The 14,269-nt window shown below is 42.4% G+C and overlaps 2 protein-coding genes across 4 annotated transcripts; both read right to left on the bottom strand.

Moving 5' to 3' along the window:
- Position 1: 1 nt before the first annotated feature.
- parvb (parvin, beta) lies at positions 2-8,352 on the bottom strand. Of its 3 annotated transcripts, none has more exons than XM_011607469.2 (13): positions 8,145-8,352; positions 3,418-3,507; positions 3,042-3,112; positions 2,873-2,975; positions 2,605-2,745; positions 2,398-2,513; positions 2,270-2,328; positions 2,162-2,181; positions 1,959-2,020; positions 1,816-1,884; positions 1,630-1,731; positions 1,484-1,556; positions 2-1,093 (listed from the first exon to the last, which is right to left on the bottom strand). In XM_011607469.2, the coding sequence occupies exons 1-13, from the start codon at positions 8,245-8,247 to the stop codon at positions 1,017-1,019; spliced, it is 1,086 nt and encodes a 361-aa protein (XP_011605771.1). In that variant the 5' UTR covers positions 8,248-8,352; the 3' UTR covers positions 2-1,016. The 3 variants fall into 3 exon arrangements, with proteins under 3 accessions (XP_011605771.1, XP_029697269.1, XP_003967672.1); XM_029841409.1 differs by lacking the exon at positions 8,145-8,352 and adding an exon at positions 6,258-6,623; XM_003967623.3 differs by lacking the exon at positions 8,145-8,352 and adding an exon at positions 5,071-6,187.
- Positions 8,353-8,698: 346 nt separating this feature from the next.
- hdac10 (histone deacetylase 10) lies at positions 8,699-14,022 on the bottom strand. Its single transcript, XM_011607466.2, has 20 exons — positions 13,820-14,022; positions 12,914-13,048; positions 12,697-12,793; positions 12,501-12,598; positions 11,990-12,094; positions 11,846-11,914; positions 11,645-11,771; positions 11,440-11,505; positions 11,305-11,364; positions 11,130-11,219; positions 10,928-11,034; positions 10,787-10,854; positions 10,416-10,650; positions 10,205-10,295; positions 9,999-10,081; positions 9,807-9,863; positions 9,610-9,691; positions 9,287-9,475; positions 8,976-9,135; positions 8,699-8,890 (listed from the first exon to the last, which is right to left on the bottom strand). The coding sequence occupies exons 1-20, from the start codon at positions 13,876-13,878 to the stop codon at positions 8,859-8,861; spliced, it is 2,010 nt and encodes a 669-aa protein (XP_011605768.2). The 5' UTR covers positions 13,879-14,022; the 3' UTR covers positions 8,699-8,858.
- Positions 14,023-14,269: the final 247 nt, after the last annotated feature.

Below are 14,269 nucleotides of genomic sequence, written 5' to 3'. Positions count from 1 at the left end.
ATTCCCAATGGTTTGATTCTAGACATTTATTTCTTGATCGGCAAGAGTGGAAATAATAAACAACAACAACAAAACAGCAGAAAAGTAAGGCATCTGTTAGGACTGACAGCTACACTCTCGATAATTTCAGACGGCTGTTGGATGAGTAGTGGTACTGTGACCCTCTGTAGCCCTTCGGGGACCAGCTCTGCTCCCGGGATAGACCAGAGGTCCAGGACTCCTCGGAGACTTATCTGAATGTCGATACAAATATCTTTAAATGGGGTTTTCTTGTGACAGCAAGGACACAGAGCACTTATGGCAACATTAGCGTTAGCTTATAATTATGGCTCGATATGGTGTACATAGGTCAGAACAATCTCAAAGCACATAATTCAGGTATAGTATGTATGTGAGATTTGCTTGTTCTTTTGCTGCATAGCCTTTTCTTATTATGAATATGCTGGTGGACAGAGTACAGTAGAATATCCAAGCTACAGTTAGTAAAAAAAGGCGGGAAAAAAGCTGCCACTGCTAGCCTTAGCATTAAGGTTATTTGCCAGTTTTCTTTGACACTGATAATGTGAACAAGCAATATATGACAATAAATGCAATTGCTTTACATCATCACAAGCTTTTTCCCAGTTGTTGCTGCTTGGTTATGCTAACGGGCTAAGTCAAGAGGCTAAGCTGAAAGGCAAATTGAGCTGAAAAGTGGTTATCAGCACTGGTAACCTTTTTGTCTCGTTATTTATGCCCTCATACATAATTCCCTTCCCTTATTCCCACGCCTGTGTATTCTAATGAAGGCTCCGTTTTGCAAGCATTTCCTTGAGTGCAGTTAACATTCAAGAAAAGAATAAATAAATTAATTTGACATTTCAGAATATTCAGAAAAATTAATTAGGCCAGGACTCGTGGGTCTATTTTTAAAAAAAATCCTATATCACAAAGACTTTCGGGTCCTGGGTGGTCTCCTGCAGTGTCCAGAGGTGCAGGTTATCTTCCACAGAAGTAAAAGTGAAAGGACTTAAAGTTCAGTCGGAGTTTTTATAGTTGGTGAAAAGGTTGTAGAGGACTCTCAGGGTTGACTTGAGATTCAAGTTAACAACATCTGGAAAACACAGACAGATCGTTAATTAGGTTAATTAGCTGTGTCATTTCAGTACATATAATTTAACAGTGGATATTTCTCAAATTATACAATAATATCAAAAAACAATTATTTGGGCATTGTTTGGTACCAAACAAAGGCTAATGTGGCTAAATCAACGTAGACAGAGGTAAAACTAAATCAAATATATCAGCATATTAGCAAAAGTTCTTCAATTGTTGCAAACAAATGATTTTTGAAAGTCAGCTCCACTGTTTGAAGCTGCTCTGAAGGCTTCCGCCATGGTGAGCAAAGGTTTCCCTCTACTGGTCGACCTTTAATATGACGACTCCATCAACATATTAAAGACTCTTTTCTCAGCCTATATTTCTGTAATAAATGTGTAACTACCTTCTGGTCTGGCTTTCGGTTTCTTCAGGCCTCCGTCTTGCATCAGCTCAAAGGCGAAGGCCACGTTGTGAACCTGAGAGAGCAGAAAACAGAGCAGTCGTACCAGCACCGTGGCCCATTTCAGAGTTTCACGGCGTCGTATTCACCTTCTGTTCGAAGCTCTCGGGGGTGAGGAAGAAGTTGTACAGAGGGACAAAATAATCTTCAAGCAGCCCCATCAACAACACCAAGTAGACGCCGTCGGCAAACTACACAAACAAACAACGAGCACATCGAATCAGTCACCCTATTTAAAGACACACATGAAATTAAATCCTCCTGGAACATCTTACCTGCGTTTCCAGCTCCGTCACCTCCAGGTTCAGCTTGTTCAGGTGTTTGTTGACGAAGGTGATGAGAGACTGGAAACACAATTAACACCGGTTATTTCCCATTCAGATGTTTCCTCCGTCTGAGAGCTTAAAGGGAACATTACCGTCTTCACCACGTTCAGCTTGTCAGGGGCGTGATCCAGCAGAGTGTCGAAGGCGTCCCTCTCTGTTGGGATGAACAAATGACTCACACAGGCCGCTTGAAGTTGTCTCTTTTATGTCAACGTGTAGGGAATTTGTACGATATCTGAGTAAAGAGAAGCTTTCAAAGGGTTTGGCTTGAGAACAAAATGTGTCTGGGACTCACCAAATCTCCCCATCATCATTCTGAAAAAGACAGGGAAAGACAGCGGGGGGTTTGAAACCTCCTCTGTGTAAAACTGCTACATCTAGACGCTAAAGCTCCGGCTCTTACTCTGTGGTGCTCGTCAGCTCTTTCGTCACGAGGGCGGTCTGCAGGATGCCCTCTCGTTTCTGCTCAGATAAAAACAAAATGAGCGGAACTGCGGCTCCCACTGACAATATACAGTATACAACACTTACTTTGACTACCACCACCTTCACAGACACGTGCTCAGGCAGCCTGATGGGGGCCTGGAAGTGCATCGCCAGAGCCACCAGCAGATAAACGATGGCCACCAGGTTCTTTGAATGGATAGCTGAGGGGCAGCAGCCAGATTTAGTGAAGATATGAAGGGAAATATTCAATCATGAGCTGCTGTCTTATGGGCTCGAAGACGCAACACTCACAGTCCACACTCCACTCGATGGTCCAGCCGTGAGGACGCAGCAGCTCGTTCACAGCCTCCAAAACCGTCTGCAGCTTCTGTTTTTGGCCGATCTCGGACTGCGTCACCTCGGCCACGTTCAGTTTTCTGCCCGACAGCTTTTCTGTTACGAACAGAAATGAAGGGATTAAGAACTGGGGACGGGATCAAAGCAAACTTCATAATCCTCAGAGACTTGTGGTCAAGTATCCCGGACAATTTCATTCTGGTTCCAAATGGCTGCTTCTCACCAAATAACTTCTGGAGCACTTGTCCATCATAACAGTCCTCCTCCAGGTCTTTGACGATGATCCGCTCTTCCTCCAGTTCACTGTTGATCCAGTCAATCAGGACCTGCAAACGCACACTTTGATCATCTGCGTCTCTGATATTCGCCTTTATTGTGTGATCCCATTGTACCTTCAGGAGATCTTTGAATTTAAGGTTGTCCCGTGATGTTGGGTCCAACATGACCCGCTCAGCATTTTCCTCTGAAACAGGACAGCCAGTGAGAGACGCGTGAGATGTAATTATAGCATTTGGCAGTAATGTTGTCTGGATTACGGTCATGGAACTGCCATCACTGCAGACTGGTTTGTTATTTCATGAATTTGACTGTAATAAAAGGTCTAGAGTAAATAAATGAAATCAGTGAGTTGAGCTTCGTCGTCTACCAAGTTACACTTAAGTATACCATATTTGAGCAAGTATATGCATCTTTTATTTGTTTGTTTTTGGAAATTTGAGCTGTAACTGAGATACTTTCACAAGACTGTGTGTAAGTGTGTATAAATACCCAGTAGTGTATCCTCTGGGTGGATTTCTGCCCCTGTGGGAAGCAGCGGGGCATTGATGGCATTCTTCCCCTCCTCGTGGAGATCACTCACTAGTAAGACAATCATGCATTTCATAATAGTCAAATAGAATAACACAAATTAGCTGATTGAACTATAGAGCGTGACAGGCAGTAACAACAGGGGACAAAAAAGTAAAACTAGATCCACACAATAAGCTGCCGAGAGCAGCAACACATTATTAGCACCACAACTGAGCTAAAGGTGGGATAGATAACATAAATTGGTCCAAGACATTAATTTTCTTATCATTCCGCTCATGGCATTTATTTTAGTGAATCCACATAATCATATCACCATAACGCCCGCAGCCGTGAGGCACTTCAAACAATTTAATGCAAAACTGGTCAATCAGTCATATCAACAAGGATGCAGGAGCGAAACAATTAACACTTTGCGTCATAAATGATTCTCTTAATTGCCACAACATTCAAATTAGGCCCAATTATTACTCATTGTGTTCAAGAAAGGTGTAAACTGATGGCAAGAGGTAACCAGGACCATCTAAACAGTCACATCTTCATGCTAAAGGACCAAAGTAAAACCTTTTATAGTATCCAGTCACCCTGTAGAACATTGTGTTAATGTGATGTTCTGCTCCAGTGGACCTTGTTATCAAACTGGGGGATGCAAAAACTATTTATTCAGTCATTTTGAGCTCTTATCTGAGCTGCCGCTTCCTCATCCTCCAGACATTTTCCACTCTTTCCATCCCACAAGGTACCATTGTCCATCATTATCCGAAAGATAATAAAAAGCAGCAGAACTATGCAAGTATTTAGACTTTTCCCACATGTCAACACACTCCGAATGTGGTCAGAGTGAGCCTGACGGCAGTAATACAGTGGGTAATACAGGAATATATGGTTTAGGTCAGGTTTCAAAATCTATTTCACTCCTCTCTGGGGACACACTTCAGGGATTTACAGACGTTTCTCCACTAATGGATGCGTTGCTTTTATCATCCTGTATTTTGGTTTGCAGCACCTGCAACAAGCTGCCGCGGCGCATTGACTCTGTTATTTAATAAAGCCTGAGAAGAGGAGCGCTTTTCCAACAAATCCATCCATTTTTGGAACTGATAAGATGGTAAAAGAAAGCGCATAGCAGAGTGTTTATGGTACAATCTGGGCTGAATCTTGGCTTCAAAGAAGAAGAGGATAGAAAGAATTATCCCAGTAGTAGGGGGTCCCTGTAGGTTCGCTATCTGATTGAACCGGCTCGCAGCAACAGCTCGAGCCCTTGAATCTCACAAGACATCAGCAGTTTGCTTTGTAATTACAGAGAGAGCCTGCTGCATTTCATCATAATTGTGCTGCTTCCTCTCTCCATGGCAATCTGCCTGCATTACTTCTGCCTTACACTCAACCACAGCGTAAAAAAAGCCCATATGGAGGAAGGATAAAGGGGAAAATTTGTATGATGGAACCTCAGCACCGGGAGATTTTATGCAGGGAAAAAGCTGAAATCTTCACATGGACCCGCGGTTAATCCAGCTACAGTTGCTGCAATTCTACCATCAACAAATGTTACTAACCTGAGCTTCCTCTCACCAACTTCCAAGTTCTCCTATGACTAGAAATAAACCAGATTACCTTGTTTCTTCCTCTTGGTTCCACACAGCAACCCGGCCATGTTTCCCAATGATAAACCCCTGGATTCCCCCCCTGAAGGCAGCGGCGAGCAAAGACAGAAGTGTGCATGTAAGTGTGCGTCTGTGGGTCTGAGCAGGGGCGTTATCACGTGTTTATTTCTGTCACGGCCCTCCACCCCACCTCCGCGGTCCAGTTACAGGAGACGCTGAGGGGTGTGTTTACGGTAGGACGGAGACCTCTGTGTTGTCAAACAGAACATGGGATTTAATTTGCGAGAGGTGGAGCGTCTCACATCGGTGCTGAAGAATGGACCCGTGCCATCGAGTCTGTGAGCCCGTTTTTGTTCTGCTGCAGCCAATAATCAATCAAGCCGCGGCTGCCCCTCCTAATAGAGTTGGACTAATTGAATACAAACCTGAAGCCAAAGCCATTAATCCTACACCAGCTCCTTGGTGGCGGTAGACACCGAAATAGGAAAAGATCAGACTTTTAGAACAAAGGTTTGAGGATAATAACAGGGCCTCTAAACAGCACGTGAAAAGAATAATTGTGGTTAATCAAAGGGGGCGGGGTTTCTCAGTGACACGCCAGAGGGGGCACAGGCAGGTTATAAATAATTCAGCATTATGGAGAAGACAGACTGGACTTTAAATATAGCTTTGGTTATGTACACCAGCACAGAACCCTGCAAATAACAGCAGCCAGGACATGGCAGAGTCACTGTGTAACTGGGAGTTTCCCACCTGTTATAAATGCCTTATTACACACTATTGTTCTCCAGCTTCATTGTCTCACCTAGGAAGCACAACATTACACTTATGGCATCACACTTATGCCAGCTAACTTTTAAATATAGATAAACTGTGAAAACTCTCAAAGGATCCAGCTGGTAAATACAGAATTCTCTGATGTGTCGTGACTAAAATATCCAGTTCCCGTTTGTTCTTCTGTCTCGTCTTCCTATCCTCTTTATCCCTTTTTGGGGTCACGGCCTACCCGTACAACATATTGTATATTGGTCAACATATAGTAACATCATATGGATATTTCACAGCTACTGCAAGACTGACGTTTGCATGAACTTGTGAATATTAGTATGAGCACAACGTATCAATAATCCGTTGTTTTACATGAGACAAAGAGCCAATAATTCCACATATTGGTCAGAAAGCAAAAGAGTGACTTACTATTACCAGCATCCATCCTTAAATATGCACATTACTCAGTACTCAAGGACAATAGAGTGGGGTTGTGACCAAACTCTCATCCTTTAAGTCCTTATAAAGGAACATTGTGTGAATTATCAGCCCAGCAGTGTCTGTTGCTGACCCTGGGAGCTCTTCCTTGTCAGAGAAACCCAGACTTCCTTTGAATTTATCAGGACGCGTTATCAAAAGCATAAACACACAGGGCTGCTGTTGCAATAATCTGGACCCTGCTGCTGCCTGTGCCTGGTTGTTAAGGTGAGTCTAAAGACAAATTCAGAAAAAGTCTGTTATAGCAACAATATTTGACGTTATTACTGATTCTTTCGCAACCTTAAGTCAGTTTTTCCAGTGCTGACTCATTTTCTTCTGCGTTCCTCTTAAAGAACATAAAGAGTTACGCCCAAGTGCATCAGCAATGAATGGGGTCACCAACTGTTCTACAGCAAAAATCCTCCAATTTCCTGCTGTTATAATGAACTCTGTCATAATTCGCCTCGCTGCCACACGATGGCGCTGCACAAAAATCAGGAGGAACTGCTAAATACCAGGATTGAATGATCTTAATTCATCAACATGTTGACAGATTTTCTTGAATTAATGTCATCGTGTGACCCTTTTGCCAAAAAAGGGGGCTTATTTTGTCCCATCAGCAGAATGTCATTTTTAGTGCTCATTTCTCGCTTTCTGTCAGGCTCATAACCAAACATGTGTCAAGTATTCTCAAGTTTTGTAGCAAAGGCTTGGAAACACAAGCTAAAACCTGACAGCAGTTAATGGCTACAGCAACTCAGTTATTCCTACATAAATGACTGGGCTGGACCGTCTCAGGGTTTTCATTTTAAACCAGAAAATCCCCTGATTGCACACTTTCCTCCCAAACTGGAGCGAAATATTCCGTTATTTGAAACCTCGATGCTTTAAACCTCAAGAACAGTCCAAGCTCATCTGTCCTCCTGCTGCTGAACCTTTATGGGAGTTCACAAACACAGGGCCGTGAGTACACACGCACGCACACGCACGCACTGAGGCGTTAAAGTCTGCAGCTGTTTGACCACACAGTGAGTGATCTGATTGTGGGCAGAAAATAGTTTTTGGCCACCGGCTGAAAAAAGCCTTGAACTCAAACTTTAAAGAGCATTTTGATGTCTAATCCACAGCAAACACAGAAATCCTCTTACACCTTTATCTTGAGAACACCGCAGTCCTGTCAACGTTCCCTGGCTGCGAGGTCTATTTATAATCAAGGACCTTTGAAAGTGTGACGCTGTTTCCATTTATCATCCCAAAGAAATTTTTAAAACACACACACACACACACACACACACACACACACACACACACACACACACACACACCACCAAACCAAACTACATCTTGATGAATGAACCTTAGGTTTTTCACAAAACCACTTTAAAGCAGCATTTACCCAAACTGCAATATGCACTGAGCGATAAAACAATAAAATAATAGTCCAATAGAAAAAGAAATGTATAAATCGTGTGTAGTTTGCAGTTCCGCTGTGATGTGGAGGATGATAACATTCAAACAGCATCATTTCAACGCCGCGTCACGGGCACAAACACAACAGAACAAATCCTCCAAGGTAGTTTTCTCTGTCAACTGGACTGGGTTTCTTCTCTTGAAGACGTTTCGCCTTCTATCCAGAAGGCTTCTTCAGTTCGGAACTGAAGAAGCCTTCTGGATAGAAGGCGAAACGTCTTCAAGAGAAGAAACCCAGTCCAGTTGACAGAGAAAACTACCTTGGATACAATGACCTGGATGACTGAGAATTTACACAGACAGAACAAATCCTGAACCAGGACATAATAATAATATGTAATGTGTAATAATAAAAAGGTGAACAACCTTCTTTAGACCTTTTCTTCCTCACCAAGGTTCCTCCCAATTTCCCCAGGAAAGACTCGTCCTTTTTCATTCTATGCATGTTCGCAGATGTTGTCCCAGACATCTTTGGAGTGCTCGTGATGCGTTTGCGTGCTGTCTGTCTCGTCGTCACTCCTTCATGCGATGCATTTACGGACCGGTCGTACAGTCAGGAGAAAAGGGAGACCGTGAAAGACAAACGGCTGCGCTGAATGGAGCCTGAGCATCAGCGGCGACTCACGTGTGATGAACTCACAGTTCATCTCACAGCGCCCCCTAGAGGCAGGGTATGAACATGATTTACAAGATATGATGCGAAATAAACAAAATAATAATAATTAAAAAAAATAATCAGCGACATTGTACCGTCCAGCGTGGATCTATGGGATTCTACATTAATCACGCCAGTACTTTGTGTTTAATTTAAATGTAAAGTCAAGACATATTATAACCCAAAATATGTTTATTTATACATCATAGTGTAAGAGTCTTGGTTGTGTGTAGGTCGAAGAAAGAAAACACACCCGCAATTGCACTGAGGTCTTCTTAAGTTCCCTTTATTGAGAATAACCCAACCTTAGGAGTAATTAGTGTATTAATATCTTGGTCAAATATAAATTTAAAGGCGCTGTAGTTGAAACCAGTGATGCTGACATCTCTCTCCATGGAGCAATGGTTCAGGGATGATCAGAGCCTTCAGGGTCCATCAGATCCTTGAGGTTCAGGTGCTGTTTTAAGAGAAATTTGGATGAACTTACATACATCATTGGCTTTAAATATCACAGGACATGGACGATGTTGTTGTAAATTCACCGGTTGTCTGCAGGAGTTTCCAGTCCGCCTGCAGGTGATAACGGAGCTTCTCTACTTCCTCCGTGTCTTCTGGTAAAGGAGCACATAGACTCGCCAGAGAGGGAGCGGCGTTTCCCAGGAGACAGGAGACTGTGGGGACAAAACACGGCTTCTCCTCTTCCTGAAATGAAGATTATTGAATATTATTTATCTTTTCATTTCCAAAATTCCAATCTGCCTTTTTAAATAAAATAGTATCTTTAATTGTTATTTGGTGGGGGATTTACAGGATAATTTGGATTTTCTGGAATAATTTCCCCCACCCTTCTTACCTGCATGAGTATCAGTGTGTGTCCCTGGGCCAGGCCTTGCAGTAGGCCTGTTAGTTGTTGCCATACGCTGTCCCAAATTCCACAACCAGGCATTCGGACCAACAGCACCAGATTTGGGTCGTACTCATAGCCAAGAGGCAGGAGGAGGCTGAGAACCGCATGCATGAACCCTGACACATCACCGCAGCCCTGGTAGAGGATAAACACACTCAAGTTGTACATAAAACACATTTTAGGTATGTAAATGTGGTGGTGCTCCATTGAATAGCATGACACTAATGTAATAAAAGCAGTTTGCCATGGAACAACAATCAAAAAGATACCTTCTTCAGACACACTGGAACATGATATTTGCCTATCGGCTTGTCTGATATATTCCCACTGAACTGCACCAGGAGCGTTTTCCTAAAAATGCAAAATACAATCGTCATTATGGTTTTGATATTGTCTTTGTTTGGTATCTCTTATCTTCCAGTGTGAGTTTAGTCTAATTTAGAGATAACAGCAAAAAAAGAACCACCCATCCTCGGTGCCAGGCTTCTGTTCCACCATGTCTCCAACACACACGATTAAAACCCTGCACAATGACAAAAACATTTCTGTTAAAACCGGGAATTCGTTTTATGGGAATGTAAACATGCAAACCGAATAACTAAGGGAATAATAACACGGCAATAAACAGCACAAAAAGATCAAATCTGCATTGCAATACCGTTGAAAGAGAGCTGCAGCGTGCTGGACAGTGCACGTCATCGCCATGGAGACATCTTGGACAAGTGCCAAGCCACTGTAAATCTAAGAGGAAGTAATTCATTATGTTAACATCAGCTGCAGGACCCTGTTGGTGCTTTAATGGAAAGCACCAATCTAAAATAGAAAAACCTACTGTATATTTAAGTAAAACAGAATAACCGTAACCTCATGATTCTCCATTTTGTCTACGAGGGCGACGAGACTGGGGAGGGTGGTGAGGGAACTGTTATTCTCTCCATCTTTGGAGAATTTCTCCCTTGTTGGAAAAAAATACAGACGTTTACTTGATAGGAAAAGAAGTTGGTCGGGATTGTTAAATCAATAAACAATGTGTTGGATTATAAAAGAATAACCGTGATGAGTCAGCACCGCGTACCTGAGCTTGCTGATTGTTGCTGGATCCAGACCTTCTGTTGAGCTGAAGCGCTGACATCCAGCCGGGCAGGTGACGTTATCAGGGAGGATTAAAGCAGCACGGACGGGAGGACAGACGCGCTTCTGGGGCTCGGGCCACACTTTTTCCTCTTTAACTGTCTCCTTTTCTGCCTTGTCCTTTGTTTCTTCTGCTAATTTATCATGCTTTGAGCTGCTCTCAGAGGTGGGCAAGTCAGCTGAACGTCAATAATAATGAATAAACAAAGAAAACACAAAAATTTGTACACTTAGTGGTTGACCTATTGAATCTTGTTAAAATATTAGTGTTCTATCTGGATTAATTTAAGGATTAAAAAGAGGGGGATATTACACCTGCGTATTTGAGGCAGGACCAGTAAGGCTTATGAGCCGATCGCACACAGTGAAGGGATTCAAGCGCACTACAAACAGAAAATATCATGACCACAAACGTGAAACACACTCATGCAAGATAAAAACAGCCCTTTAACTGACCTCCTACAGGGCCCTTCGAGGCTCCCAGGTGGAGGAGCAGGATCTCCAAGTAAGGTTTGGACTGTCTGACACACAGACTGTGGGAGGGAGGTCAAGTTGTAGCCTCCCTGGGAAACAATTAGACAGCGATACATTTTATAACCAGAGCTGATATATACGTGTTGAGAGAAGGTAAGAGATGTTCAGGAACATCCAGTCTGACCTCCAGAACTGCACACAGTTTGCCTCCAGCCAGGTTCATCAGGAGGTGAGTAAGATGAGCAAAGATGTCTGGACTGGCACACATTTCACCCTGAAAATGCAGATTTAAAAAAAACACTTTAGCTGGAGAGATGTTAGAGTCATCTATAAAATGTCCAGATTATACTGAATAGTACCTCTGGGTCACCGATAGCCGAGTCAAAACCTGCACATACCAGGACCAGGTCAGGGCAAAACTGTGACAATGTCAAGCAATGTCAAGATTTTATAATAATCCGACAGTATAGTATTAGACTACTAAAACGACTTACCTCATAGGCAACCGGTAACAGGATGTGAAAGAAGACTGAAAGATAGTCACTGTTTCTCATTCCAACCTGAAATGTGTTATACAAACCTTAATAAACACACAAATCTGTGCACAATGCCATCAAAACAAATCTAAAATTTGGTCATTTAAGTCAATCTAAATACGTCAGACCATGACAAAAAGGCTGAAATGTGTTCTATATTGACCCTATTCCACGGCACATTTATGTTGAATCCGGCTCCCTTTTCTTTGCCAACAGTGTCGTAGTCTGATTCTCTAAGGTTGGGCCAGAATTTCTGATGCTCGTAGCGGTGCCAGGAGAAGTAGAGCACACTGTGGAGACAAAAGTGTAGTCAGTGCAACTAAAACTTCTGCATAACCACTTCAGCACATTAGGAAAGACAAACCTTGGATCGTCCTCAAAACAGTATTGTACCCCTTGACCGTGATGTATATCCCAGTCCACTATCAACACCCTGAAAGTAGGACATTTTGTCAATACCAGGCAGCTGAATTGTACTTTATTTCTCATAATCGAAACAATCAGTCACCTTTCCAGGCCGTATTTTTGCCTCGCATATCGCGCCGCTATGGCAACATTATTGAATACACAGAACCCATTGGCAGCACTGCGCATACTGTGATGTCCTGGAGGCCTGGATGGGAATTAGAAAGGTGTTTAAAAAAAACCGATCATATACACATTTATTTTCTTTGATTGTATTTTGGCTCGGCAGAACTCAAATGAAGCCCATCTGTGGAAAACAAGCTTTCTGACCTTTCAATACTCATTCCCAACTATTTCTTTAACAACTCACTTTAAGGTTTTTGTAAAATTGCTAAGTTAGTGTTGGAGGGAGAACTCAGAATTGAGCTCAACTCTCAACTTCTAGCAGCAGATAAGAAATAAGTCTTTTTTTTTTCAATGGGAAGAAGCAGTGCTGTCTTAGCAGGGATCAAGAATATTTAATTATCAATCAATTATTTAATTATTATGTTAATTATCAGAGCAGCGTGAGCATTACGCTGTAGAAGTCCTGTTTCACCAGTCGACAGACTCACCTGACCAGCGCCATGCCGGTCCTCACAGCTCCCGTCATTACACTGTCCACCAGTTGCAGGGCAGCACCTGCAGCCAGCTTGGCACAGTGATAAATGTTCTACAACGGCAAAGAGGTTGAGAGAATCAAAAGCACTATCTCGTAATTCAGTCAATGTGGACCCACCACCATGCCGAAAAGTTAGGATTTTAACTAACTGGGTGGAAGTAGACGTCGCCGTATTGCAGAGTGAATTCCATAAGTTCCGCTAGAGTCATATAGGGGGTTTTCTTCACGGCTTCTAAATACTCCTCACTGTTGGGAACAGCAAAGTGCATGTAGAATATCTTAGAAGATGTAGGAAAATATGTCAGTCTAAAGCAGAGGGATCACACTGAATCTGGGGGCGACCCCTTTGAGCGCCTTAAAACTAACCTATGGACCAGCAGAATGTCAGCATCTGTTGCCTCCCGGACAGGGATGGAGACACAGCGATCGGCCAGCCCAGTCCTCATCAGAGCCTCATAACATACTGTCAGACGCTCGGGTACCTCAATATTACATATAGAACTGAAAGAAATACCACAAACTTACAAATGCAAAATTTGTGTTGTTGCTTCCCCTGTGATCTGCAAAAAACATGCATGTTCTGGTATTCCTAAAATGAATATTGGATATACTCAGTCACAGCAAAGATACAAATGTGATGTTGTACTTGATATTTGTTTATTTCGCGGTTTCGGCAATGCATCACAGCGGGTGGAGTGGTGTATTGCTTTTAAAAAATGATTTTAATATTAAATCAGCAAACATAATCTCAAGTTCTTTATTCCAAATGAAAGAACTGCAGCGTGGGGTCACCTAAAAAGAAAACAGAAGCAAATAAAGAGAGGCTTCTGTTTTACATTTCTATTTCCTTGACATTAATGTTGTCCTCCGTGGATTGTGCATCCACTAAAAACTGTCGGTGTTTCTGAGGAGGCGCCAGGCAGGAATAGCCTGGGTGGACACCGGTGAAGAGGATCGGTCCATATGGACGAGATCACCGTAGCGATCCTCACAGGAACCACCTCTAGGGACGTCAATGAAGTGCTGATTATCAACCTAACGACCATCGACACCGTCTTTTCCTCTAACTAATCTAAAAGGCGCTTCATTAACATGTTCTCTGTTGTTGGAAAGACTCTCAGTGAAGTTAACGACACTTAAGCTAGGAGTTTGTTGTTGGTTAGACGCGGAGTAATATCAGGAGTAATAGCGTTACACTGCGGCCAAGAACCAATCAGATGGCGTGAATTCACCTTTCCGATATATAAGGAATTAAATGAAATTCAGACGTACTCAACCCAGAGCAATTTGTAATTGGTCATCTCGTCGTCATAAATTAGTGCAGTTCCCATCTTCAGTGTTACCGCTTCCACAGACAGTTGAACTCTAAATTATACGATAACACTGCGTGTTTTTAGGCAGTGACGGACTTTTTGTAAACAATATAAACGTGGGAGAGATTCTTCTTCTTTCTTTTCTTCTTTTTCTTCTTCTTCAGCACTGCCAAAATTGTGCAATAGCGCCATCGTCTCGGAGGAAGTACAATGTTGCCGAATTTTCATTTCTTTTATGCTTTGTGAAACATATCCGACAATATTTTCCCCAACTTATCATTTAATTTGGAAACATTTATTGTATACAGCATAAAAATCAATATGATAGTTTACGTTGTGTTAACAAATTTTTAACAATTTTTAAATGTCTGCATCTCTGGCTTCCTCTGAATTATTATAAAACTGCTTG

This window comes from Takifugu rubripes, chromosome 9, assembly GCF_901000725.2.
Source record: "Takifugu rubripes chromosome 9, fTakRub1.2, whole genome shotgun sequence".
Taxonomy (NCBI): domain Eukaryota; kingdom Metazoa; phylum Chordata; class Actinopteri; order Tetraodontiformes; family Tetraodontidae; genus Takifugu; species Takifugu rubripes.
This window is presented reverse-complemented; position numbering and strand designations above follow the sequence as displayed.